Source organism: Populus euphratica, unplaced genomic scaffold (assembly GCF_000495115.2).
Source record: "Populus euphratica unplaced genomic scaffold, PopEup_1.0 scaffold181.1, whole genome shotgun sequence".
In the NCBI taxonomy this organism is placed as follows: domain Eukaryota; kingdom Viridiplantae; phylum Streptophyta; class Magnoliopsida; order Malpighiales; family Salicaceae; genus Populus; species Populus euphratica.
This window is the reverse complement of record NW_011499958.1, coordinates 151,850-178,082: the sequence shown is the minus strand read 5'-3', so window position 1 is coordinate 178,082 and position 26,233 is coordinate 151,850. Positions and strand designations below refer to the sequence as shown.

Genomic DNA, 26,233 nt, shown 5'->3' with positions numbered 1-26,233 from the left:
TTATTAAAGAATAACATGATTCAAATATAGAGAACTATACTAAAAAATACAGCAAAGAAATATGTTTTTTACACGCACTTTGATCCTTTAACTTTTTAAATTATAAGGTTTTAGTTCTTAATAATTTATGAAATTCAAATTCAATTTCAAATTTTATTTTTTATAATTTTTATCCTTAGTTTGAGAGACAAGAGATAAATTAACCAGATTTTGATGGGAGAAAAAAAAATCTTAGTTGAAATCGGTTCTAAACATAAAAACAGGTGATTTTAGAGTCAATAGTTTTTTTTATATGAAGAGTTTATCCAAAATGTTTTTTTCCTTAAAATTACCTAAAATGATAGATTTTAATTTTTTTAAAAAATTGATTTTAGATTGATTGTGGGTTTTGGAATTAATTTTTAGGTTATTAAAGACTATAAATATATTTTACAAAGTGAAATGAGTTTTTCCTGGTATAAAATAGACTAGTGACTAAAGATTACCGAATCCTGATATTTTTTTCAATTAATTAAAGGGTGGATAACACACTTAAGAAAATTGAAAAAAAAAATGCTCGAAACATAAGTTATTCCAAGCCTGCTCGTCTGAGCATTTTTCTGGAGGCCGAGGAGTTCTAGGTCATCTAAGCTCTAGAAATTAAGCCTTTTCTCTTTTGTATTCATTAGAATTGGATTTTTTTTTTCATCATTTAATATTTAATATTTAGTTGATTACGTACTGTTGTATTCATTAGAATTGGATTTTTTTTTTTCATCATTTAATATTTAGTTGATTACGTACTGTTTGACATTTGATTCATTTTTAATTTTATAAATATTTATTTTAAATAAAAAATATAAAAAAATTATAGAAATCAATTAATTTTATAATTCAGATCACTAATTTAACCGACTAATTTTATTAGGTTTCGTTTTCATTTTTTAGCATCATACAATTTAATAAATTGACGTTAATTACTAAGCAGTGGTAATGTGGAAACGGCATTCGGAGGAACTTAGAGAGTAAAGATTGTCCCTAATAAGTTCCAACGGTCTTAGAGAAACGACAACAAGGAGAAGAATATACCGGAGAAATCAGAGCTCATCATCCAAAAATATATATGCATCCAATACTGTTAATTGTTAACTGAATATATATTTGGTGCTAGCTGTGTAGAGGGATCAAGCGACTAGCAATGGAACTGAGCATCTTGCTGGTCTTGGTTCTCATAAGCATGCTTGTATTTTCAGCTTTCTTCTGGCTACAGTCACGGATTTCACCAAAAGAAATGGAGGTAATCCCAGGTAGCTTGGGTTGGCCAGTTGTTGGCGAAAGTTTCTCTTTCCTATCCGCGTTTTCTAGTGCAGCTGGTATATTCAGCTTCATGAAAAACAGGCAGCAGAGGTAAGCTATTTACTTCTCAAAATCTGTCTTATTGTCCAAACGGCTACAGCTACTAAACAATTTGATCTTTGTTTTTCTATTCTATTGAAACTTTTTCGTAGTTATGGAAAGGTTTTCAAGACTTTTGTTCTGGGAAGATTCACCGTATTCATGACTGGAAGAGAAGCAAGTAAAATCTTGTTGACAGGAAAAGATGGGATGGTGAGTTTAAACCTCTTTTATACAGGGAAGCAGGTGCTGGGCCCTACCAGCTTGCTCCAAACCACCGGAGAAGCTCACAAAAGGCTTCGGCGTCTGATCGGAGAACCCCTGTCAGTAGATGGCCTAAAAACGTATTTTCACTTCATTAACACAGTGGCTATGGAAACATTGGACCAATGGTCTGGACGAACAGTGCTGGTCCTTGAAGAAGCTTCTACAGTTGAGTCTCTGTTGCTCAATCAAAAGAGATTGCTTCCCACCCGGGTTGCACTGTTGTTTTTGGGATGTTATAGAAATATCTTTCCACTTTTGCAGTTCACTCTCAAAGTAATCGGTAACATGATAATGAGCTTAGAACCCGCTGGAGAAGAGCAGGAAAAGTTTCGATCAAATTTCAAAATCATTTCTTCTTCATTTGCATCACTGCCATTTAAAATCCCAGGAACAGCTTATCATAACGGTATCAAGGTATTAATTCTTCTTGCCATGTTGTCAAATTAATTTCTCATGCCATATTGTCAAACTGTAACGTGAGATATGAAGCAACTAATTGATCTTTGGAAACTGAGGACAAAATCGAGAACGTAATTTCTTACAACAATCCATGAAAAAACGAATATTTTGAGATCTGCTCTGATACGATTTTGCACCTGATCATCAGGCTCGGGATAGGATGTACGACATGTTAGACTCAATAATCGCAGGGAGGAGAAGTGGCAAAAGCATCCAACAAGATTTCCTAGAATCCCTGATAATGAAACATAGCAAAGCAGAAGGTGGAGAACATCAGGAGGACAAACTGACTGACAAACAACTGAAGGATAATATATTAACTCTGCTAGTTGCAGGTCACGATACAACAACCGCTGCTCTCACCTGGCTTATGAAGTTTCTCGAAGAAAATCCTGCAGTTTTAGAGAAACTCCGAGTAATGATAAATTCAGTCTTCCAATTATATTTTATTTTGTGAGGATGACTTCTGGATGCAGTCTGATATTGGACCTGCAGGAAGAGCATATAAACATCCAATCAAAGAGAACGGATGGAGCCAGCCTCACATGGTCCGAAGTTAACAACATGCCTTATACTAATAAAGTGAGGGGGGGTTTTTTTTTTTTTTTTCAAATTTCATCTGCTAAAATCTCCCCTTATTTGAATGTTTGGTTCTTCCATTATGTCCAGGTAATCAATGAAACTCTCAGAAGAGCCACAATATTACCTTGGTTTTCAAGAAAAGCTGCCCAGGACTTTGAAATTGACGGTATGTATATCCACAAAACCTGATGCCAAGCAGCAATATGAACATAGTGGTATTAATTCATTTCATCACATCGCAGGATATAAAATCAAGAAAGGCTGGTCTGTTAACTTGGATGTTGTTTCCATCCACCATGACCCTGAAGTTTTTCCCGACCCAGAAAAGTTTGACCCTTCCAGATTTGACGTGAGTAGCTCCAATACAATCCATTATCATCAGTTGATATGCAGAGTGAAATAATTTTGAAATCAATTGCAGGCACCCGTAAGGTCTTTCAGCTTTCTTGGATTTGGTAGTGGACCGCGGATGTGCCCTGGAATCAACCTTGCCAGACTAGAAATCTGTGTCTTCATACACCACCTGGTCATAAGATACAAGTAAGATGAAAAACCATATTCAATTGATCGAATAGAACGGACAAATATATCACTTACAAGAAAGACCAATATAGATTGCATGGTACTATACTTGTATCATGAGAGCAGGAACATTCTTGAACGGAGAGCATGATCACTTCATCCAATCTCAACCTTTTGAGCTTTTTAAATTTTTATTGCTATTATTATCACTATCTGTTTATAATTCTGGTATCAATAATAGGTGGAAACCTCTTGAGAAAGATGACTCTGTCCAGCCAACACTTGTGCGGATGCCAAGAAACAAGTATCCAGTTATTGTTGAGCCACTATAAACTGTGAAGCATCTACCTCCTAGGAACATATGGATGGATAAGAAAGAAGAACTTCGAAGCATTTATGAGTTAACAAGAATAAGCATCGAGAACTTTTTAAACCAATGTATTTTCTCTTCAACATTGATGTAATTCATGATAATAGGACTCGTTTTGTGTCTTCTGCTGTGCAACAAAGTTCAACTTTGCGCTGCCACAAAAAACTATTTTGAACCATTTCAGCGTGGTGAATTAAGTTTGGGTCTGAAACTCAAAAATCCGTAGATGGTAAGGTTCACATTATATGTGATTGCCAGAAAACTAGCCTTCCATGCAAAACGAAAAGGTAGGCCCAGAATCCATTGAAAGAAGATTAGAATAGACAACAACGCAAACACACTGGAACGTATAATAGCGATGGGAGGAGGGAAAAGGATTCTATATTTACTGGTACGGAGTAATAAAGAATCTAATTAACCACACAACCTGTCAAGCCATCATAAAACACGGAGGGGGGGATTTTCCGCTATCCAGCTGCAGGAAATTATGGATGACCTTGGTTTAACCATGATTTAGAAACATATAAAACAGGGAAAATCCTCAAAACATAACTAGGTTAAAAAATGATATCTGTGCTGTGACACAATAAAATTGGGTAGGTAATTTTCCTGTAGTTTTTATTTTATTTTAGCCCATATAAAAGGTTTCCTTCATTTCTTTAAGTAATTCCCAGCATCTTTTCAATAAAATTTGCAAATCTAAGTTTGCAACTTCCCTCAAACATTCATAAGAGTATTATTAAATGTCGGATTTATAATAAGTATAGATTTAAATTTGAATACTAAATAATCATGATAAAAATACATATAACACTAACTTAAAAATAAAACTAAGATAATTCTTGCAAGCGAAATCATAAAACAAAAATAGAACTAATTTTATTTTTTTAATATATAGATAAATTTAACGGTACAATACGAGACTTTCAGTATAAATAATTAATCAAAACAAAATCATAACTTTTCATATAAACTCCACAATTAATAAAAAAAAATACAAAATTTAAATGAAAAAATATAAAGTGAGCAAAGTTTAAAAATACAATGCAAGATAAAAATATTTTTTTGAAGTACGAAAAAATACTATGAATAACAAGTATAATACATAGTAAAACTCAACGTATCAAAAGTAAAGTGATTTCCTATCTAGATTGGTAGGAAGATGCTGGTAATTACTGTTGTTGACATGGAGAAGATTGCTGACGCATGGAACTGATTATGTGCTGCATGGCGGTGACGTGGAAGAATTTGCTGATGTGGCGTTGATTATTTGCTGACATGGATTAGTGGATTAATCTACCTTAAGTGGTTCCCTTGCCACTATTGACGAGAGAGGTGGTTCTGTAGCGGATTGCGATCAGCAGCGTGAAGGAGTAGTCGTCTCGAGGCAGTGTGGCACCGTGGGTGGTGGCAGCCGAGGATCTGTTACATCGATCTGATGTGGCTTCTGAAGACGAAAATCTTGCGAGCACTGCAGATGGGGGCTTTCAATGGTCCGTGACGTCGATCAGTTGGTTCCTGCTGAGGACGATGGCACTGCGAGTGTTATGGACGGTTGTTAAGGTTGTGCTTGCTGCGGTTGTGGTAGTTGGGATGGGTTTGGTGGGGCGGATGATCTGGCTAGGGAGGATGAATGGTGGCTGTTGTCAATAGGGAGATTGTGGTTGTGTGTGGTGGCTAAATTGGTTATAGTGGTTGTTGGCTGCTTGATTTGGTTGTTACAGTTAAAGAGAAGAACAGGTCTCAGGGTATGTTTAGGTTAGAAGAGGGATGGGCTGTGTGAAAGATGAACAGTAGTTCCCCCCCCCCCCTTCAATTGTGAACAGAAAGATTAAAGAATTTTTTTTAGATTTAAGCTGTAAACAGAAAGATTATTATTTTTTTGTTTCTTTTTGTTTTTTTTACTGTTACATTCTTTATCACTGTTAATCAAAGTTTCCCAGAAGATCTAAAGTTTACAATGGTTTTTGAATTTGAAGATTTAAGCAAGCTCATGCATTATTTAATTGTGAAAAAAAAGAGTTATAATACCAAAATTGACATGAGGCAAACGAAATTTAAAGTTGAAAAAAAAAAAAAGCTAAGAAAAATAAGCCAAAGAAAGAAAATAAAAAGAAAAAATAAAAGTTGTAAAAATCTGCAACTTTATAACTTATATTTAATTTATCATCAACTGCATAATATTTTAAAAAGTAAGGTATAAATACTAAAATTCTAAAAAAAAAAGACTTACAGCTCATAAAAAAGTATTTAATAATAATTAAATTAAACTCAATAAATGATTGATAAACTTTAACTAAAATTCAAATAAATTAAACCACACATAAACTAAAACTTAATTTCTCATTTGGGCTCCCATCCATTATCTATGACTATTATCTATGATTATTCGAGTGATAAACAATATAATCGGGTATAGTGTCTTCACCACTTCACTTGTGTAAATCACAAGAGCAATTCTGACTCCCTACATCTGCTGCAATACAAGGAGGCCGAGCTTTTTCATCTTGATACCAAGTTGAGCGTTTTTCAACTAGCTCATTCACGAAATCATCGAGCTTCTCAATTGTAACGCTGGGCATAACCACAACATGGGCAATATTCCCTTGGCAAGCTAGCTGCCACCTGCGAACAAAATCCTCATCTATGGGCCGCTCAAATACAACTGTGCTGCTGAGCTCATTCAACATAGCACTAATCCCAGCATCACGCAGTCGGTCCTTCAAGTAATAAGCATTTCTGAGACACTTTTGCACTTCTTTCTGGAACCCTTTGTATCCTTTTCTGTTGAGCGTGTACCAAAGGAAGATAGGGGCATGACCATTGCGGCTTCCCATGATTGTAGCATCCCTTGAAGCAAGGTACTCAACATTGCTTGAGAGGACATTAATGTGCTCCATCCTTGTTATCTGCACGCCACATGGCATAGGGCATCCCACAAACTTGTGGCCAGAGACACTAACGCTTCCGATGGGCTTTTTGAAAGTAACCTTCGGCGCCTGTTTACCACCAATGAAATGAGCTACACAGAAAACCAGGGCCACAACGCTAAAATAACAGGCACTTGTATACTTCTTAACGACCCAAACAAAGAAAATTGGAATAAGTGACCGCAACATACTAAACAGCTACAGGGGAGACAGCAAGACATCATGACGTCTAGCTAGCATGATGGAATATGGTCACTTCTTATGGTTCCATCATTGACTTCTATAATGTTCAACGGTTGTATGTATCAGCATGTCAAAGATACTACCAACAAACAGGAGGCGCTCCAGAAATAAACCACCATAATGAAAGATTTGAGATTGTTTCAAGTGTATAGGTGCTGTTTATGCTACAGAAACATTTAGATCAGATGATTCAGCCCTTTTGCCAAATTTTGTTAAGATGAACTACTTAATTCCTAACATGCTGAAGAGAAGCAGAACAAACCAGTCACTCTAATAGATGGAGACCAACTGGAGAGAAAATAAAATGGGATTGATCCTCATGAAATGTCATGAGTTATTCAGATTTGGTTGATCCAAGAGCCTTACAGAAAACATAAGAACTATTACCTTCCTATGATCAATCAAATCATCTTCTAACAGGAGTCATAAGAAATCACTTACACGTTTGACAAAAGGCAACATAAGTCCAAATAAAGCTCCATCGCAGTGAATATAGAATCGATCTTGTGAAAATCCACTTTCTTCAAGGGTTTGTATCACAAGATCAAGATCATCAACTGCTCCTTTGACAGTCGTGCCTGCAATAAGAATGGTCCATTGAAACAAATTAATGATGCTCAAGCAGACATGGGCATGTGTCTGCATAAGAGTGTGTGCACATAAGAGAGAGAAGGATACCTATATTGACGTTAATGATGGCTGGTTTGTCCTTGTTAGCAAGTAGTTTAACTTTAAAATCAGCACAGTCAATCTCGCCAGATACCAGACAATCAACCTTCACACAACCCATTCTATACATTCGAGCAGCTTTGAAGACAGAATAATGCGACTCTCGAGATGCATAGAGAATTCCATCAGGAAACACTTCCCTCCTGCACAATTTAAATGCATTAGCAACTCTCTCTTTTCTAGCACTTGATTCAAGTCCTCCATAGTCAAAAAGAAACATGAAAAATCTACTAACCCAACTAGAATCCCATGAAGATTGCCTTCTGTACCACAATTAGTGATGTAACCCCAGTATTCACTTTTCTCAATCTCCCAAAGACGTGCAAACCAGTCAAGAACACCAACTTCAAATTGTCTTGAATGTACACCATAGTTACTCTCAATGAACGGGTCACCAAGATTGTTGATGGAGAAATGTTGCAACTGCCCCAAAGCACCATAGTCGAAGTCCAGATTATAAGGATAACCTATAACAGATAAAACCATGTGAACAATTCGAACTCGAAATAAATAGATTCTACAGACATGGAAACAAGCAGACTCTTCCAAACACCAGCAACATAGTTAAGGCAGTAACTCCAAAACCATAATAAATTTTTAAAGCAATTATACCAATCAAATTGTATTCATTTCAAAATTAACAAAACAATGACCAGATCCCGAGCAGTATTAACAGAATCAATTCCCGCACTGAGGAAGAACAAATTAATAATAAGCAAAGTTCTAAAATTGAAACATCAACACGAGCTATTAAAAAACCAAATTAGACACTTACGAATAAAAAAAAAAAGTAATGATAATAGTAATGACCAAATGAAGTAGTGCTACTATTGGAGTTCAAAAAATTGATCACCTAAATGATGTTTAGTCCTTTCCATTAAGTTCTTTCGGTAGCGAGCCAAAACGCTTGCCATATAAGCTTCTTTATCTCCGGTAGATTCATCGTTAGCCTCGGGCTCCGTGACTTCGAGGCAAGTAGTGTGCACGTTCTTCCCTAACACAATCTCTCTTTCATTTTGTTTATCTCCGTTTTCCGCCTCCACAACTGTCAGATCGAAGTCCTCGATCGCAACCTTCCCGTTCAAGTGAACCGGCACTGCATCGACAGCTTCCATGGTTTCTACTGCTACAAAAATAGCCGTTAAGAAAACGAGAGGGCAGGATTAATGTCTCGGTTGCTTGCTTTAATGAGGAATGATTTTAATTTAACTGTAGATCTGAAACATTAAAGGGAGGGAAAAGGGCACCTGAAGAAAATGAGGAAATGGGGTGGCGGTGGCAATTTGCTTGCTTGAATGAAGGGAGTTTGATTAGAGAGGGGTAAATAGATTATAATTGGTTGGTTATTTATAGAAATATGGTAATAATACTGGGAAACCTGAACCCAACTTGGATTTTTATTTTTCATTTTCATTTCATTTGGCCCACACGGTCACGTGATTAATTACAATTCAAATTTTATTTTTTTATAAATAATTTATGAAAAAATAAGTTATTTTAAAAATATATTTGATAAAAATCAATTTAAGACAAGTTTTTTTTAAAATAAATATAATAACATAGGATAGAATTTATAAATTAGTAGTTCGTTTAGTATGATAAATATAAAAAATATTTTGAATCAAAATTTCAAAGTTGTTTTTTTATAAAACAATTCATGACAAAAATAAGTTAAAATAACTTTAAATTAGGGATGTATTGATAAAAATAAATGCAGCACACCTTTGAATTCATAAATTAAAAATTAAAATTTTTAGGTTTTAATTAAATTAAATTAAATTAAAATATTGATTCAATTTTGTAACAATTTTTTTTATTTAAGTTAAAAAGTAATTGTAACCAAATATATGTATAATATTATTATTAGTCAAAAGTTAAAAACAACTTCTGGCAATTTGCAAAACTCAAGTAAATGGAATCTAAAATTTGAAAATTTTAACTTTTGATTAAAAATAAAATTTTGATTCAATTTAATAACAAGTTTTGAATTTAAAAAAATTCTTATATTAATATATTTTTTAAATTTAAATTTAAAAAATATTGACTCGTGATCCATAAAAAAAATCAATTTAGATTTTTTCTCATGCGAGGCATAGCCATGGTGATTGGCTTCAAGGAGCTCACAGCATATGTTAAAAGAAAAGCCGAAAGAGCAGTGCTCATGGCCTTCTTCGACCTTTTTCTTTTTCTTTCTTTGTTTTTTTTTTAAGAGAATCCTACAGGATCTGTTCTTCATATCTGACACTGCTTTTTTTTTTTTTTTTTTTTTTGAACGAACGACCACTCATTAATATCAATTTTATTTAATATCGAGAGCAACACGATTTATTTATCAAAAAAAAATATCAAAGATACCAGCCAGGCTTCACAGCTACTGCAAGCCACGTGCGTGGAGATTAATTTTCCAGGGATGACGTCATCGGCCACCAATTTATGAGGATGCTCGATCGAGTGTCTTGCTAAACGTGGAATGCAGCACCGTCCATGCAGATGGCGGGCCAAACGAACGATACCGTTTAATGGTTGTTATGCGACGTCGTTAATGATGGATTGTTGAGATTCCGGGCAGGAATGAGTGCCGATTGGTGGATAGACACGGAAACACGTGGAGCTTAGACAAGCCGACAAAACACAAGTTTCAGTGTTTCACGCTACAAACTTGGATTTCATTAATTGACACGAACGACAAAAGGTAAAAGGACTGGCAAAAAAGGCTACAAGAGGAATACTGCTAGCAGGCCCTGTTGTGGTGGGAAATCCTCAGCGGCGATGTAAATTCTGGTTTTTTAAGAGCATTCCTACTCATGCCTTTTATCTTGAGGCTAACGTGGCTAAGAAAAAACTATTTTAGCAGTTTTTTAAAAAATATATAATTATATTTATACTCTTTAAAATAGAAAATTATGAATTTTTTATTATTCAAGTTATATATGAGATGAATATTTAACTGTATGTTATTTATGTTCTTTATTACTTTAAGATTTTTCTAATGAATTATTTAATAGCACATTTGAAAAAGAACATCACCGGTCGGAATTCCCAACAGTCACTACCCCTGGTCTTATTAATTATTTTACTATAGTAGATGTCACTACCCCTGGTCTCAGATTTATGATCAGCAATGTAAGAGAGTATTGGGATACATTATACCTACACTAAGTCTCATAACATACATATTATAAAACAAATTATATAAAATTATGTAATAATTTATAATCTTTTAAAATATCTTATCTTCAAATAAAAACAAAAGAAGGGTTTATAATACGTGTTATATCATATAAAATTCAAATTTGAAATAAAATAATATAACAATAAGATATCAAAACAAATTTTTTCCACTTTTTTTTTTTAGAATTCTTTGTGCATATATTTATATGTCTAGCAAGCTTGAATGTCTATGATTTTCAACTGTACATGCTTTCAGATTTACTGTCTCTTTTGTAATAATATTAGTACATTTTTAACAGATTCGAAGATCACAAGAAGAAGCACAGCTCGTCCTATTAGGTAGTGATATCATGTAAATGATTTGTCTCTAGAAAACAAAAAGAGAGATGCCGATAATAAATGTTCTCTAATAAAATTGAATGATTTATTGTGAGAAGAAAAAAACACTAGAAAATCCGAATTAACCGACAACTAATTTGAAACTAGACGCCAAGGATCAACAAAAACCAGCTACTGCAAGCCACGTACGCAAGATATACTTATTTCCTGGGCTAACGCCATAGGCCACCAATGCATGTGGATGCTCGATCGCGTGCCTGGCTAAACGTGGGGAGCGGCACGGTCTATTTAGACGGCCGGCCGAAGGAACGGTACCGTTTAATGGTTATTACGCAACGTCGTTTATGCTGGACTGGATTGGATAGCAGTAGATTTGTCGAGATTCGAAATGAGTGCTGATTGGTGGATAGATACAGAATCACGTGGAACCCTTTTTTTTTTTTTCTGTGTTTATTTTTAAATAACACGTTAAAAAAATAATACAGTTGATAATCACAAATAATTCACGGGTCACAATTGTTATATAAAATCATTTGAAAGATACAAGATTCAACTAGGAGAGGGGAGAAGGGAGAGAGTGAAAATAGAAAAAAAATTTATAAAAACATATCAAAACTCTAGTAATAACACAACTTGTATTAATAAAAACATTTAATGAAAAAACTTTAATAATACCAAAAAAATTATGAAAGGTGATTCAAGTGGGACACACCAATGCCCTAAAATCAAGTTTAACATCTTTGTATTTTACTATTCTCATTATTTATAATATTTTTTAGTATGGATGAACTCATATCATTAAAATATTTCTAATATTATTAATGATATTTGAAACTTTAGTATATTTTTAGATTTATTTTTTCATTTCCTTTTTATTTTCTTTTTAAATCTTGTATCTTTCAAATTTTATAATTTGAATTAGTACTAAAAGACAAGTGCAACTCGTGAATTATAAAAATTACATATAACTTTCTAAACTGTGTAATTTATTATAATATTTTTTGTACTATATGATTATATTAAAATTTTTTTAGTATGCTAAAGTCCAAAAATATTTTTTCTTTAATCGTTTGTCGTTTAGGGGCAGGAAGATCCCAAGTGGTTTGTTCGATGTGGAGCGAACAAGGTGGCATTGACAATGTTGTCCCATTGTTTATCTTCGCATTTTAATTGCTCATGTATCGCATTGCCGACGCCAAAATTATGCGTGCTGGAGCGTAAGAGGCGACGCCAGCCAATGAGAATCCTCTATGGAAAATCTTCTTCGTCTACTATTCCTCTTCTTCCGTTTGCATTGACCAACAACACCATGATAAGAAAAGCTCTCTCTCTTTTCTAGAGAGTTTCCCCTCTTTTTAGACTAGTTTTTATTTCTCTCCCAAAACAATGTATTGACTAAACAATTAATTGGAAAGACTTGAGCACTAAACAGAGATCACTTGAATCATGATTGAGCTTCACAAAGACAATACAAACAGTGGTTAAATGTTTTATAAAAAAATATATACCAAGCAAGAAAAATCTAATTTGATTTGATTTTTTTATAATATTTTTTAAGTACTTTAGTTTGATAAATTAATTTGTTGGTGTTTGTGAAGTGTTATTTAATTAAAATTGGTTACAGAATATATTTATAGGGAGAAAAAATCTATTTTAATTTTCTATCCATCACTTATGACCACAATTTAGATAAATAGATTACATGTTGCTTGATTATTTTATTTAAGAGAAAATAGAGGTGGATGACTTGTTTTCCACCACTTGAAAAAACAAAAAAATATACATGATACCTGGTGCGCAAGCCTAATGCTTTTTTTATAGTCTATGGAAAATCTTCTTCGTCTACTATTCCTCTTCTTCCGTTTGCATTGACCAACAACACCATGATAAGAAAAGCTCTCTCTATGGAAAATCTTCTTCGTCTACTATTCTTCTTCTTCCGTTTGCAGTGACCAACAACACAACGATAAGAAAAGCTTTCTCTATGGTGTTTTTCGGGAATTCCCTTCTCTTTTCTAGAGAGTTTCCCCTCTTTTTGGACTAGTTTTTATTTCTCTCCCAAAACAATGTATTGACTAAACAATTAATTGGAAAGACTTGAGCACTAAACAGAGATCACTTGAATCATGATTGAGCTTCACAAAGACAATATAAACAGTGGTTAAATGTTTTATAAAAAAATATATACCAAGCAAGAAAAATCTAATTTAATTTGATTTTTTTATAATATTTTTTAAGTACTTTAGTTTGATAAATTAATTTGTTGGTGTTTGTGAAGTGTTATTTAATTAAAATTGGTTACAGAATATATTTATAGGGAGAAAAAATCTATTTTAATTTTCTATCCATCACTTATGACCACAATTTAGATAAATAGATTACATGTTGCTTGATTATTTTATTTAAGAGAAAATAGAGGTGGATGACTTGTTTTCCACCACTTGAAAAAACAAAAAAAATATACATGATACCTGCTGCGCAAGCCTAATGCTTTTTTTATAGGCCTGTACGAGTTAGTCTTTTTTTTAGAGTTTTTTTTAATTTTTTTCTCTCTTTTCTAGAGAGTTTCCCCTCTTTTTAGACTAGTTTTTATTTCTCTCCCAAAACAATGTATTGACTAAACAATTAATTGGAAAGACTTGAGCACTAAACAGAGATCACTTGAATCATGATTGAGCTTCACAAAGACAATACAAACAGTGGTTAAATGTTTTATAAAAAAATATATACCAAGCAAGAAAAATCTAATTTGATTTGATTTTTTTATAATATTTTTTAAATACTTTAGTTTGATAAATTAATTTGTTGGTGTTTGTGAAGTGTTATTTAATTAAAATTGGTTACAGAATATATTTATAGGGAGAAAAAATCTATTTTAATTTTCTATCCATCACTTATGACCACAATTTAGATAAATAGATTACATGTTGCTTGATTATTTTATTTAAGAGAAAATAGAGGTGGATGACTTGTTTTCCACCACTTGAAAAAACAAAAAAATATACATGATACCTGGTGCGCAAGCCTAATGCTTTTTTTATAGGCCTGTACGAGTTAGTCTTTTTTTTAGAGCTTTTTTTTTTAAAAAAATTTAATGTTTTGTTTTGATGCTAAATTCAAGGAAAGTAAATTACCAGAACAGGTCTAGTCCAAGAAATTTGATTCGTTGGGTAGGGATATCATGATATTTTAATCTTGAATTTTTTTTATTAATTATTAGTTTAGTTAAAGATAATAATATAATTTAATATTAAAATAATTTTTTATTTTAAAAAATTATTGGCACATTAAAGCTGCTATGTATTTTAATGATGCAAGTAACAGTTCTCAATGATAAAAAATAGACTTTTATTATATCATTTTTTATTATTATTATTATGAATGACATTTGTTATATATCTAAATATAATTAATTTATCGCTTATAATTTTTTTCTCATTTTCATTCCTCTCTCGTATTCTAATAAATATACTAAGATCTTCATTGTTATTTGATATTTTAGATTTAGTCTTCATAGATTTGATTTATGTGTTTTTGTTATTTTCTTTTTTATTTTCTTTTCTATTTTTTTAATTTAATCATTGGTTTTAAATTTTTTAACTAGACATTTTTTTTATTTGCACTTTCAAATTTTAATTTCTTATATTTTTTCTTTGCCTTTTTGTCAAAGTTTTCATAGGTTTTAATCTTATCCTTCAAACCAAGATTTTGATTTTTGTTTTTTCAATGATAATAGTGATTTTAATTTGTTCCCTTTTCTTTTTTTCTTTTTTTTATTGTCTTATTTTTTTTATCAAAATTTTTATAATTTTTAATTCTATTCTTTAAATCAAGTTCGTGATTTTTATTTTTTCAATAACAGTGATAGTGATGGTAACAAAAATAGTAATATCAATGATGATAATATTAATAATAGTAATAATGACAAAAAAAAAACAGTAATGTTAGTTATAAAAATATGTACAAGTAAAAATAGTAATGAAAATAATAATATTAGTGATGATAATAATAATAATGATGATGGTAGCATTAATAATAATAATAATAATACTAGAGATGATAATAATATTAGTGATGACAGTAATAACAACAACAATAATCAAATTAATATTATTAATAATAACAACAACAACTAAAATATCGTTAATGATAATAATAATAGCAGTAATGGTAACAACAATAGTAACATTAATACAACCACTACCATTAATAGGAGCAACTCAACTGGTTAAGTCTTGAGATTGCTCTTTGATGGTCACGAGTTCAAGCTCTTCCAGAAGTTTATATGAATGTTAACTTTAAAATCTGTGGAATTAATAAAAGTCTGCATGAGCTAACTCGAACATCCATGTTAATAAAAATAAATAAATGATAGTAACGATGATGACAGTAATAATAATAGTAATAATACTAATAACATTGATGGTGATAATGATAATTTATCATGATGATGATATTGGTGATAATGATAGTAATTTTAATAATAACATCAATGATATCGATAGCTGTAATAGTGATAATAAAAATAACAATGATATTGTTAATATTATTGTTATTAACTGCTGCTGCTACTACTACTATTAATAATAATAACAACAACAATGTCATTGTTATTTTTATTATTACCACACTGATAATAACGACAATGATAATTATAATAGCAGTGGTTTGCTAAAATAAGAACAGTGATAGTGATAATAATAATTGTAATTATAATAATAAAAAATTATGGTTAGGGTATTATTAATAATGATATTAGCAACAATAATAATAATAACAGTAATAACAACAACAATAACATGAATCATCGTTATTTGAATTGTTAATTTTTTAATATTTCTGTACGGTTGATTTTTTTAATTTTATTTTTAATATTTAATTTATTAAAAATTATTTTAAGTTGGATATCTCAAGATAATTGGCTCACGTGTGGAAAAAAAGTTATTACATTTTCTTAAAGGCTTCATAATTCTTTTTTTTATATGATTGAAATCTCGTGTTATTATATATTAATCATAACTGATTTTTTATATTCTTTTACTACCTCATTTTAATATGCAAATATTATTTTTTTTATAAAAACAATTCAATTCCGCTGCGAAACGGAGGCTAGTTGGTATTTAATCCTCTACACGCTTCTTCTTACATGATAATCAAATCTATCCAGCTTCTGTTTAGTTGCTTGGCACATTCACCAAGCATCAATCTGTATCATTAATCAAATCTCTAACATTTTTGAGCTACAAGCCCAAAGCTTGCCTGAACATAGTTTCGGGATCCAACCCGGTTAGATAGATCCGGACTTAAAACTGGATCCATCAAATACCTGGCCCATTACCAGCTACAGCCTCGACTCTTCTTGACTCTGGAGCAGTCAACAAAGGCATCGCATGTGGCCGGTGGCCTGCCCCAGACTGTACTTTAACAACAAAACAAAGCAAAAATCTCCATTCAATCCCCTGCCATCTCTTCTTTTTCTCTCCCCGTTCTCTGCGTCGCCGGTCGACTTGATACCATGGACGGCTCACCAATGAACCGTCTACCACAAGACACTCTCCACCAGATTTTCTCATCTCTCCCACTTCGTCAAATCATGATTTGCAGATCCGTCTGTAAGTTCTTCAATCAAATGTTGACCTCACCATTCTTCGTGGACCTAATTTCCACCCAGCCCCCGCTGCGCTTCCTCGCTCTCCGCCCTCCACACCACCACCACCACCACCATCAAAGACAAAACAGTCACGTCTCAGCCGTACCTTACCTCCACGTGTTCGATCCAGACCAGAATCAATGGCTCAAGTTCAGTCTCAGCTTTTTACCTTTCAGGTCACCTCACCCGGTGGCGTCAGCGAGTGGACTCATTTACCTCTGGGGTGAATCACCCACCTCGATCGAATCAAACAGGTCACTCGTTGTCTGTAACCCCTTGACCCGCCAATTTCAGGTGCTCCCTCAACTTGGCTCGGCCTGGTCACGACACGGATCTGTCCTGGTTGACTCCGTTAACCACCGAGTCATGGTATTAACTGAACTCGCTGCTTTATATTTCTCGAACACAAACAAGACAAACTCGTGGTTAACTTTCTCCGCTAATTTACCATCAAAACCCAGAAGCCCAATTCTATTATCGGACTCTGTTTTCGCTTTATGCGATGTTGGGTCTCCATGGAGATCTCAATGGAAGCTTTTTACATGTATACTGTCGAAACTTAATAACAATTATAACAATTGGGTTTGTTTAGAAAGGCATGAATGGGGAGATATTCTTGATATTATAAAACGACCACGTTTGGTTCGGGGAAAGGGAAATAAATTGTTGATGATTGGAGGGTTAAAGTCGGATTTATCGTTGAATCCATCGTGTTCGACGATTTTGATATTGAGGCTGGATTTAGAGAGATTGGAATGGGAGGAGGCAGGGAGAATGCCGGAGGACATGTATAGGAGTTTTCAGGAATCGAGTAAGTTGAAGGTTTTTGGTGGCGGGGATAGGGTTTGTTTCTCGGCCAAGAGAATGAGGAAATTGGCTTTGTGGGATGATTGTGATGGTGTTGTTTGGAGGTGGATTGAAGGAGTGCCTGGAGGTGGAGATGGGCTTTGCAGAGGGTTTGTTTTTGAGGCTGGTCGTACTGCATTGCCTTGAACTGGTATGTTTGGTTATTAAATTAGAGTTGGATTTTATTGCCACTATTGTATTTGAGAAACTTATTGGCTTATTTATGCTGTACCATGTATTTGGTTTATCAATGAAATGTTGTTTTTGCTTTATGGTACCAGTTGCATATGAGATACTCTCTGGTTGTCTTGCTTCTGCTCTGTTTCATCGGAGGAAATTAGTTTGTGTCCTTAGGTCCGAGGCCTTTAACTAATTCAGATTTGCTTTTGATACACTTGTGAGAAAGAAATTGCTGTTCTGAGCATTATGCTAATGGGAATTTGATATTGCATTTACTGGAAACGTGAATGCGATTCTTGTGACGGGACTTCTCGTCCGGTTTCATTTCTTGTTCTGGCTAGCTTAATGTTTTCCTATGCTTTCCTTTCGGTTGAGTTATGCTCATCTTGGAGCCCTTATTCTATATTGTTCATTTATTGTGTTTACTTGATTGCATATGGTTCGTGTCTTCATGCTGGGTCTTCAGATACAGGGATTGGTAAATGATCATTTTGTTTGCAAGTGAACTGTGTGTATTACGTTCACTTCATTTTTATTTATGAGAGGACAGCAATGGGCATGTGAATCCCTGACCAATATTCACTCTTGTTATGAATTACTTGCGGTTGCAAACATACTTCAAGGCAAGAAGAGGCAAGAAGATATGTTTCCGGGAGTAAATCTTCTGAATTTTAAATTTCAACGAGTGTAAAGAATGGATCCATGGAAGGTTTGTCGGAGAAGATTTCTGCCTGCAAAAAGTTTTCTTCGGTTGATTCACCTGTTTCTCGAGAACTCTATATGTGGTTGAATCACGGGGAGATGAGGTTCCAATTACAGCCACAGCTGTTTTCAACCTAGGATGATCTTAAGGTCCCTGTTTTCCGAAGTTTTAATCAATCCCTCTTATGATTCTCGTTTATTGTCCAGCCAGAAATAAGCCCTTTAAATTTATCCCTTTTCTATTTAGAAAAAAAGAAAAGATTTCTTATATTGGACAACTGCAATGCATCTGGTTGGTTGTGGATTATGATGGTGGCTATACAACTTGCATTTGTCTTTACTTTGATTAATTATGAACTCAAAGCCTGTACCTAATCCCTAATTATTGACCTTTTGTTTAATTGTTTCCAGTTACCCTTTTGGCCTTGCTTGATACGAGGATTGCATCGATGGTTTGAATTGATAAATATGGTTTTTGTGTATTTGCTTATTTGTACCTGGTTTGTTCTTTTCCGATACCCATGTTAGAGAACTATTTATTGAGCATTGAAGCCATCAGATGGTGGCTGCTAGTTTCCCGTTTAATCTTTTATACAAACTATCGTGTTGAAATATTGATCACTGTGATGGAAACAAAGTTTGCTACAATGGTCAAAGAAATTAAGCGCCGGATCGAGACTTCTTCTAGGATGTTGTATGGAAAGCTTGTCCAAGATCATGGAGTCCCATCCTTTGTATAAATCCCTCTTCACTCTCTGCAGATAAAGAGTAATATAGAGGAAGAGCTCGTATGTATAAGTTTGTTTTATATGCATGTTGAAATATTATTTTTAATATATTTTAAAATAAAAGGTATTTTAAAAAATAACTGCTATTATAATATTAAACAGAAAATGATATTCCAGATGTGGAATCGATTTCAGAGAGGAAGATTAACCTGTCATTGGATTTTATTATATTGCAAATCCAGAAGTTCCTATGGTCCTTTTCTTTGCCGACTTCCTAGTGCATGCCTGGGAATCCATGAGGAAGCAGTTGTTAAAGGCCTTGATTTCCAACACAGACAAACCTTGAATTTTCATTCTGCACCCAGCACCCCTGCCAATAACTGAGCCTGATTAACATCTGTGGCGCTCAAGGGAGTTGTTTTGAAACCCTTTAGCATCGGAAACTTGTCCCTCCCACGACGATCACGTCTCCCTCCCAATCGGAAGAGTCCAATACCATCCATCCATGATCGGAATCCCCATGTTCTCCTTTTGAAAGAGTGCAAATCCCACACTTCCATAGCTATGTGCAAGTGAATCAGAAAATGCAGTATATGATTGTCGATAGTGGAACATATGAGCGAATGACACTGGACATATATGATAAGAATGAAAAATTATTTGCCTAGTTAATTATTAGTCTAGATTTCAAGGAGGTTATTCTGTGAAGCCTATTGTATATAGTTTTTGCAGAGACATTCAGCAATCAATGAAAGCATTAAGCTCGTTTCTTTACTTTTTAGACTAATAATACATTTTATTTAAATAGAAAATTTACTTCAATTACATATCTTTTCTTAGTTATTTTTCGTGAATCCTACTTCTTTTGTTTCTAATATATGATTAAAAAGAACAGATCGTGGTCGCTTGGTCTGGATTATTGTTTGACACCCAACAAATGCTAATGCTGGAGTATCTCTGCATTTGTAGGAGAGCTCTCGAGTATCACTGAACAGATTCTCGTCTGCTTTACCTAGAATTACTTCGCTGATTCCCGCGATCATATTTGAAGCAAGATGCCAGCTCGATACTTCAACAGAACAGAAGATCAGTGAAGGTATTGCTACCATTACTTGGCTAAAAGCCATCAAAATGCATGGTGTCATCTATGGAAGTATCCAAGTCCACACTTTCTTGATTCACAGGAATAGTCGATGGGTAGTTGTGAATCATAACAAGCTTTCGATAAACTGATCATCGGTAAAATCATCTAGCATATTGTCTAGGTTGTTTTTAACTGTTGGGAAGCCGAAGCTATTTTGGGACTGCATTCTAGTTCATTACTGGTGTTGACAAGAGCAGTTCGCTCATGGTTCATGACATTCATGGCTAGAGACTGATAACCAAATTCACAAGAGTGATGGAAAAATTTGGCCGCGAATACTCCAAATGTAGATACTTTCGTTCCTAGATCAATTAGTTGGAGACAAAGGAAGCTTCATATCACAGCACTCTTCAAAGATCAGGTTCTAAAGATAACGTACATATCTAAACAAAGTGATTGTTTTGTGATCTTAATTCGTATAGAAGGCCCCATCTTAGTCAAGCTTTGATTTGAAGCTGGTCAGAGCAGAGAGCTTGAATTTCCAGTTCAATCACTTTGGCTTAGTCAAGCTTTGATTTGAAGCTGGTCAATCTTATGTGTCAATCTTATGTGTCTGTATAATGTGGCGTGCCAACAAGAGATCCCCCAGTTGGAGGAAATTTTCTTGCACAAGGATAAAAGAAAATGAAAGAATAGGATTAGCTTTACATGATTTATAAACAATTTATGACAAAAATAAGTTAAAAAGTGACTTTTAAGTTGAGTGTATTTAATAAAAATCATGTAAAGCAACTTTCTTGAAGAATGCAAGTTAGAATTAAATAAAACGACTTAAATGAACTTGAAAAAGTCATGTCAAATAAAATTAATGTGTGTTTGAAATTGCAATCATGGTATCATGGATTTTTTATTTTTTTTATTATTAAAAATAAAATTTAAAAAATAAAAAAGATATTCTAATTCATTTTAAAATAAAAATATTTTAAAAAAATATTTTTAAAAATAATATCTACTATTATTCCAAATATTTAAAATGAATGAATTAATTGAAAACTATGCTAAACTGGTCGTTAGTGCTTTAACTTGTTTTATTTTATGTGTGCTCTAATTATTATTTTTTTAAATTTTAATCATGTAGTTTTATGTTTATTTTTTGAAAGTGTTTGAAAATATAGTAATAATTGTTTTTTAAAATATTTTTTACTTGAAAATATATTAAAATAATATATTTTTATTTTTAAAAATTATTTTTGATATCAGCACATAAAATAATCTAAAATTTTAAAAAATAATTTGAAGTGTATATATATATATATAAAAAACAAAAACAAATGGTTGAAGACAACATGAACATGTACGGTGCAAGGCTATGTAAAAGGACGTCACGTTGCAATACAAACTAGAGCGAAGGACAATATTGCTGGCAGAAAACAAGGTCACCATTGCTCACATGTTCATTGGGATGGATCCCTTGAAAGATTCCCGAACCCCTCTTTTTTTCTTAGATGTCGTTTTGCAGAATATTGAATACAAATTGATTGAGACCATCTTATGCGGATGTTTTAACTCTCACGAACTTGACCTGTGCTGGGTTGTGAGCATGTAGGGAGCTTGTATCAGCGATCGAATCACATGCTTGTCTACAAAGGACAGCCTGCATGGTTGGGCATTGGTTTTGAACAGACTTTGACCATTTTTCTGGTGGTGTTATCTGCAAAGACAGCACAACTAGAAACAATATAATGTTTTTTTTTTTTTTTGTTATTAGTATATTAAAACGATCTAATAAAAATTTAATTTAAAGTTAAAATATTTTAAGAACATGATTGCACTGCAATACAGAACGGTAGGTAAAGGCATTGGCTTTCTCTCTTTGTTGCGTCAGAATTTCCCAACTTTTGTTTCGCTGCTTGGCCAAGCTAAGAATAAGGAATCTTGCACTTTAATTATTTAATCTTAAGCTAGACAGTGTCCAACACGTATATAGTATACTTTCCCGAGGAGATATGAACTGTTGAAGATGGTTAAGGTTAGCCTTTGTTGCTACCATTAAAATTATGATCTAACCACCACATGCGTTAAATAAGTTATCAGAGATCATGCACTGGACCTTGAAATCCATGCAGTTTTTATTCAGTGCTGTTTAATAATCTAACATTCAAGTAAACTGTGCACATGTCTGTGTAGTGATTACGAGGTGCAAAAATAATTTAAGAACATTAGAAAACTAAGCACGTTTATCACAATAAACAAGCAACTTAATCATGTAATTTTAGACCACTGCTCTTGATTACGCTCTGATTCTTTGTTGTTGCTTTTGAATCTGTTCTTGAGTTGCGTTAGTTCCCTCTTGAAGCATCACTACCGGGACTTCAAGGAATTAAAAGGATAAAAGAATCTAGCCCAATTGAAAAAACAACAACGAAAAAAGTTTCAGGCTTGGCTCCCGCAAGCTGTACGACTGTGAATTGAAAAGGAAAGGCGCCTGGCTACTGACAGAGCAAAGAAGGCTATGCCTGTGAATGTTATGACAGCAGTTCTATTAAGGGTTGCTTCAGTGTCTGTGTTTTGAGCATGGGGACGATGCCATGCGCTCGATCTAGACCGCTCGATCATCAATCCACCTCTACCTTTGTTAAGGAGTCTAAACCTGCTGGGACTTGTGCTTCTAATTAACCCCGGCAGAACTTTCTTCTAATCCCGGCAAAACTTCAACTATGTCAACACAAAAAGAAGCCGTCAGCGTTGTCGACAGTTAAGAGGTCTCTATCGGCTACATGGTTATGTTGTATCTGATATCATGAACAGTAACGAAAACCGAACCTGGGATTGTGATTGAAAAACACAGCTAGGCTTCCTTCTAAACTCTTGTGATATTTAAGTATTATAAAATTGGTTTAAAACATTTTTTAATAGATATATTTGAAGTCAATTTAAATACAGATTCACTTGTAATTTGGTTTAAAATATTATTGGAAATTGTTTTTCAACACCAATACTTTAACATACATGTTTAAAATTAATTATGAATAAATAAAAAATTAATTTCAAATACAAACTTTTACGTACAAGCTCAAATTACTTCAATCAAACATTGAAAGACTATAATAGTTTCTTGTATGCTGTAAAGTAGTAAGTTCAAAAGTTAAAGATTGAGCTACTAGAATACCAAAACTTTCACGAATAAATTTTTGATTTATCAAATTAAAAAGAACTAATTGTTCTCGGGAAGATAATGTAAACACAAACTCATGGATTTCACTATAACAATAAAAATAAAAATGATGATTTTGCTCTTCTCACTTAAAATTTTTGCACCAATTATTACAGGGATTTAGATATTTTGACAGAGAACAATCTACTAAAAATCAATAAAGTCTTTTTTTATTTGACAAGTCGTCAAAATACTAGGTTTACTTATTTTCAGTCACTTATACAATTCCGGTTGTTTTTGGTGATATTTTTTTGATATTATTAAATTTATTTTGTTGATATTTTTCTAATAATATTATTAATGCTATCATTGAAGTTTTGGTGTATTTTTAAAATAAAAAAAATCTTTTTTTCTTCTTTTCCTTCTCTCTTCTTATTAAATCCTTGTTTTCTAGATGATACTTGAAACTGAGGAATCACTGATATTATCTCCAACTTACCAAACCATATTATTTTCTTAAATATTTTTTTGCACATGTTATTTTATCACCGAATTTTTTTTACTGGACTCCACAAATATGCCGCATTTTAGGGTGTCAAGGAGGTCCGGACCCCTCTAACCGGCGTTTGGACTCGGGCACTGGTTCTTTCTGATTGACGTATTCTATTTTTGTCGTCTGGTAGCAGACATGCTAAATAAATTAAAATACAATCGTACTTGTCAAGAGAAAACAACTGGACAAATACAGTGTTCCTAAGTGCAGACCGAAGTGATGGGATGTTTGAGATTCTAATACTCGTTATATTTTAAAATATATTAAAATAATATTACTTTATTAAAAAATAATTTTAATATTAACATATCAAAACAATATAAAATTGTAAAAAGAATTAATTTAAAGGAAAAAATCAGTTTTTTTGAAAACAGTGTTTCAAAACAATGGCAACCACGTCCGAAATCAAAGAACAACCTCCCTCTCTCTCCCTTTCCTTTTCTTCTTCTAAATATTAACATATCAAAACAATATAAAATTTTAAAAAGAATTAATTTAAAGAAAAATATCAGTTTTTTTGAAAATAGTGTTTCAAAACAATGGCAACCACGCCCGAAATCAAATAACAACCTTCCTCAACCATCTAGATGGTGACCAAGTAATAAAGATTTGGGACTAAAGGGTTTGCTCTCTGTGGTCTCAGGTTCGAGTCCTTAGTTGCTCATATGATGGTCACTGGAGGCTTACATGGTCGTTAACTTTAGGGCCCGTGGAATTAGTCGTGGTGCGCGCAAGCTGGCCCGAATACTCACGTTAATCTAAAAAAAATAACAACCTCGCTCTCTCTCCCTTTCCTTTTCTTCTTCTTCTTCTTGAATAATCGAAACTAATCTCTTACCTTTCTTGTGCTATCAGTTTATGTTTTTCTCCTTTTCATTTCTGAAAGGGAAAGACTCCCCTTTTTGACATGCATGCATCTTGCTGCGTCGCCATCATAACTATGCGGTGGGGGTAGCCCCCACCGTCTCCTTCCCCTGTCTTCAGATCTTGAAGATCAGGACAGGACCCACCCTGTCACCAAACTCACCCCACCATCCCATGTAATGTGATATGGACGGCCAGCCCAATGAACTACCTTGGGCGGTGGGGCCTTTGATACACAAGCGGTATATACTTTGTAATATATGATCAATAACTATTACTCCAAATATTTATGGATATTTTTACATTTATGCACCAAACTAACAACCAGAATCCAAACACAGACATCATGGTTCACAGACACTATGGGACATGAAACAACATATGGCATCTATCAATAATTCAGAAAACAGAAACCTTATAAGCGGGAACTAGAGAGGTATATATGAAGTTCTGCTTTAAGATTATTCCAAACTTTATGTCTGCAATTTGAAAGGCACAGGCACTTTCTTTCCGGTGGTTACTTTTGTTGCAGTGCTCCTCTGCCCTTCCCCACTTCTTTGCATGTAGCTCTCGGTTAGTTTTTATGGGTTGGCCGGGGGGATTGGAAAAAAATAAATTTAAAATCTCGGCGCCGTGCCTGATCACCAATGAAAGGAGGTGGTTTATATACGTGTCAAATGTCATTTATATTCACTCGTTAATTCGGATACATCGGCCTAGTAGATATTATTGATGGTAATTTTGATTTTTTGTAGCCAAGACTGTTGTATTTTTGTAACGTATTTGCTTTGATTTTTTTTTAATATATATTATAAAAGCAGTGTTTAATTGAGTTATTTATTTGTTTATTTTTGAAATCAAACATGTGGCTTTTAAAAAATAGCATGTTTTGATTTTGAATCAAGGTAGGATATTTTGTTTTTAACCAAGAACAAACAGTTTATTATGGAGTTTTATTTATTACTTGATGAGATTAAAACAAGAAAATATTAAAAGAATAATAATTAATTACCTAACAATACTTTATTTTATGCTACCTTTGACTAATATATATATATCATAACAGAAGTTAAAGTATAGCACGATATAAAACATATCATTGTTTTTAGAATCACTGCAATAGCAAGAATCGAGTTCATGTTTTAGTTAGATTTCACACGCTAGGATTGTCGGATTTGTTAGGATTTTAATTCTGGTAGTTAGACCTAATATATATATATATAGGTACACTTCTTTAATTATCACACTAATCTGAATGAGTATGCCCTTTTAATTAGTAGGCCAACCCCCCATATAATAATGGATGCAATCCTACATCGTCGATGTCGAAATCTTACTAAATGATGCTATAAACCGGCGCGATGAGTGATGACGGGACGGACGGGGCTAGATTTTTGTTTTTGATGAAATAAATATTTTGTTTTATTTTTTTTATTTGATGTTATTGTAATTTTTTAGTGCAAATATGAGTGAATAAAGGGTTTAC

The 26,233-nt window shown here is 33.3% G+C and overlaps 3 protein-coding genes and 1 long non-coding RNA gene across 9 annotated transcripts; 2 read left to right on the top strand and 2 right to left on the bottom strand.

Moving 5' to 3' along the window:
• Positions 1 to 1,004: 1,004 nt before the first annotated feature.
• Positions 1,005 to 4,200, top strand: LOC105138458 (abscisic acid 8'-hydroxylase 3-like). The gene is made up of 9 exons (XM_011044536.1): positions 1,005 to 1,386; positions 1,488 to 1,806; positions 1,903 to 2,055; positions 2,249 to 2,515; positions 2,596 to 2,682; positions 2,770 to 2,848; positions 2,925 to 3,031; positions 3,104 to 3,222; positions 3,446 to 4,200. Exons 1-9 carry the CDS (start codon positions 1,178 to 1,180, stop codon positions 3,534 to 3,536), a joined length of 1,431 nt encoding a protein of 476 aa, XP_011042838.1. The 5' UTR covers positions 1,005 to 1,177; the 3' UTR covers positions 3,537 to 4,200.
• Positions 2,257 to 2,888, bottom strand: LOC105138457 (uncharacterized). The gene is made up of 3 exons (XR_844776.1): positions 2,807 to 2,888; positions 2,464 to 2,589; positions 2,257 to 2,335 (listed from the first exon to the last, which is right to left on the bottom strand). It is a non-coding gene; the product is annotated as an uncharacterized LOC105138457 (long non-coding RNA).
• A 1,653-nt stretch (positions 4,201 to 5,853) lies between the features above and the next one.
• Positions 5,854 to 8,822, bottom strand: LOC105138456 (serine decarboxylase-like). 2 transcript variants are annotated; one of them, XM_011044535.1, is made up of 6 exons: positions 8,724 to 8,822; positions 8,330 to 8,599; positions 7,712 to 7,943; positions 7,426 to 7,619; positions 7,189 to 7,325; positions 5,854 to 6,573 (listed from the first exon to the last, which is right to left on the bottom strand). In XM_011044535.1, exons 2-6 carry the CDS (start codon positions 8,589 to 8,591, stop codon positions 6,007 to 6,009), a joined length of 1,392 nt encoding a protein of 463 aa, XP_011042837.1. In that variant the 5' UTR covers positions 8,592 to 8,599; positions 8,724 to 8,822; the 3' UTR covers positions 5,854 to 6,006. The 2 variants fall into 2 exon arrangements, with proteins under 2 accessions (XP_011042837.1, XP_011042836.1); XM_011044534.1 differs by having other exon boundaries at positions 8,330 to 8,814.
• Positions 8,823 to 16,402: 7,580 nt separating this feature from the next.
• LOC105138455 (F-box family protein) lies at positions 16,403 to 20,076 on the top strand. Of its 5 annotated transcripts, none has more exons than XM_011044532.1 (2): positions 16,403 to 17,633; positions 20,062 to 20,076. In XM_011044532.1, exon 1 carries the CDS (start codon positions 16,502 to 16,504, stop codon positions 17,627 to 17,629), a length of 1,128 nt encoding a protein of 375 aa, XP_011042834.1. In that variant the 5' UTR covers positions 16,403 to 16,501; the 3' UTR covers positions 17,630 to 17,633; positions 20,062 to 20,076. The 5 variants fall into 5 exon arrangements, with proteins under 5 accessions (XP_011042834.1, XP_011042831.1, XP_011042835.1 ...); XM_011044529.1 differs by lacking the exon at positions 20,062 to 20,076 and adding an exon at positions 18,776 to 18,949; XM_011044533.1 differs by lacking the exon at positions 20,062 to 20,076 and adding an exon at positions 18,286 to 18,765.
• Positions 20,077 to 26,233: the final 6,157 nt, after the last annotated feature.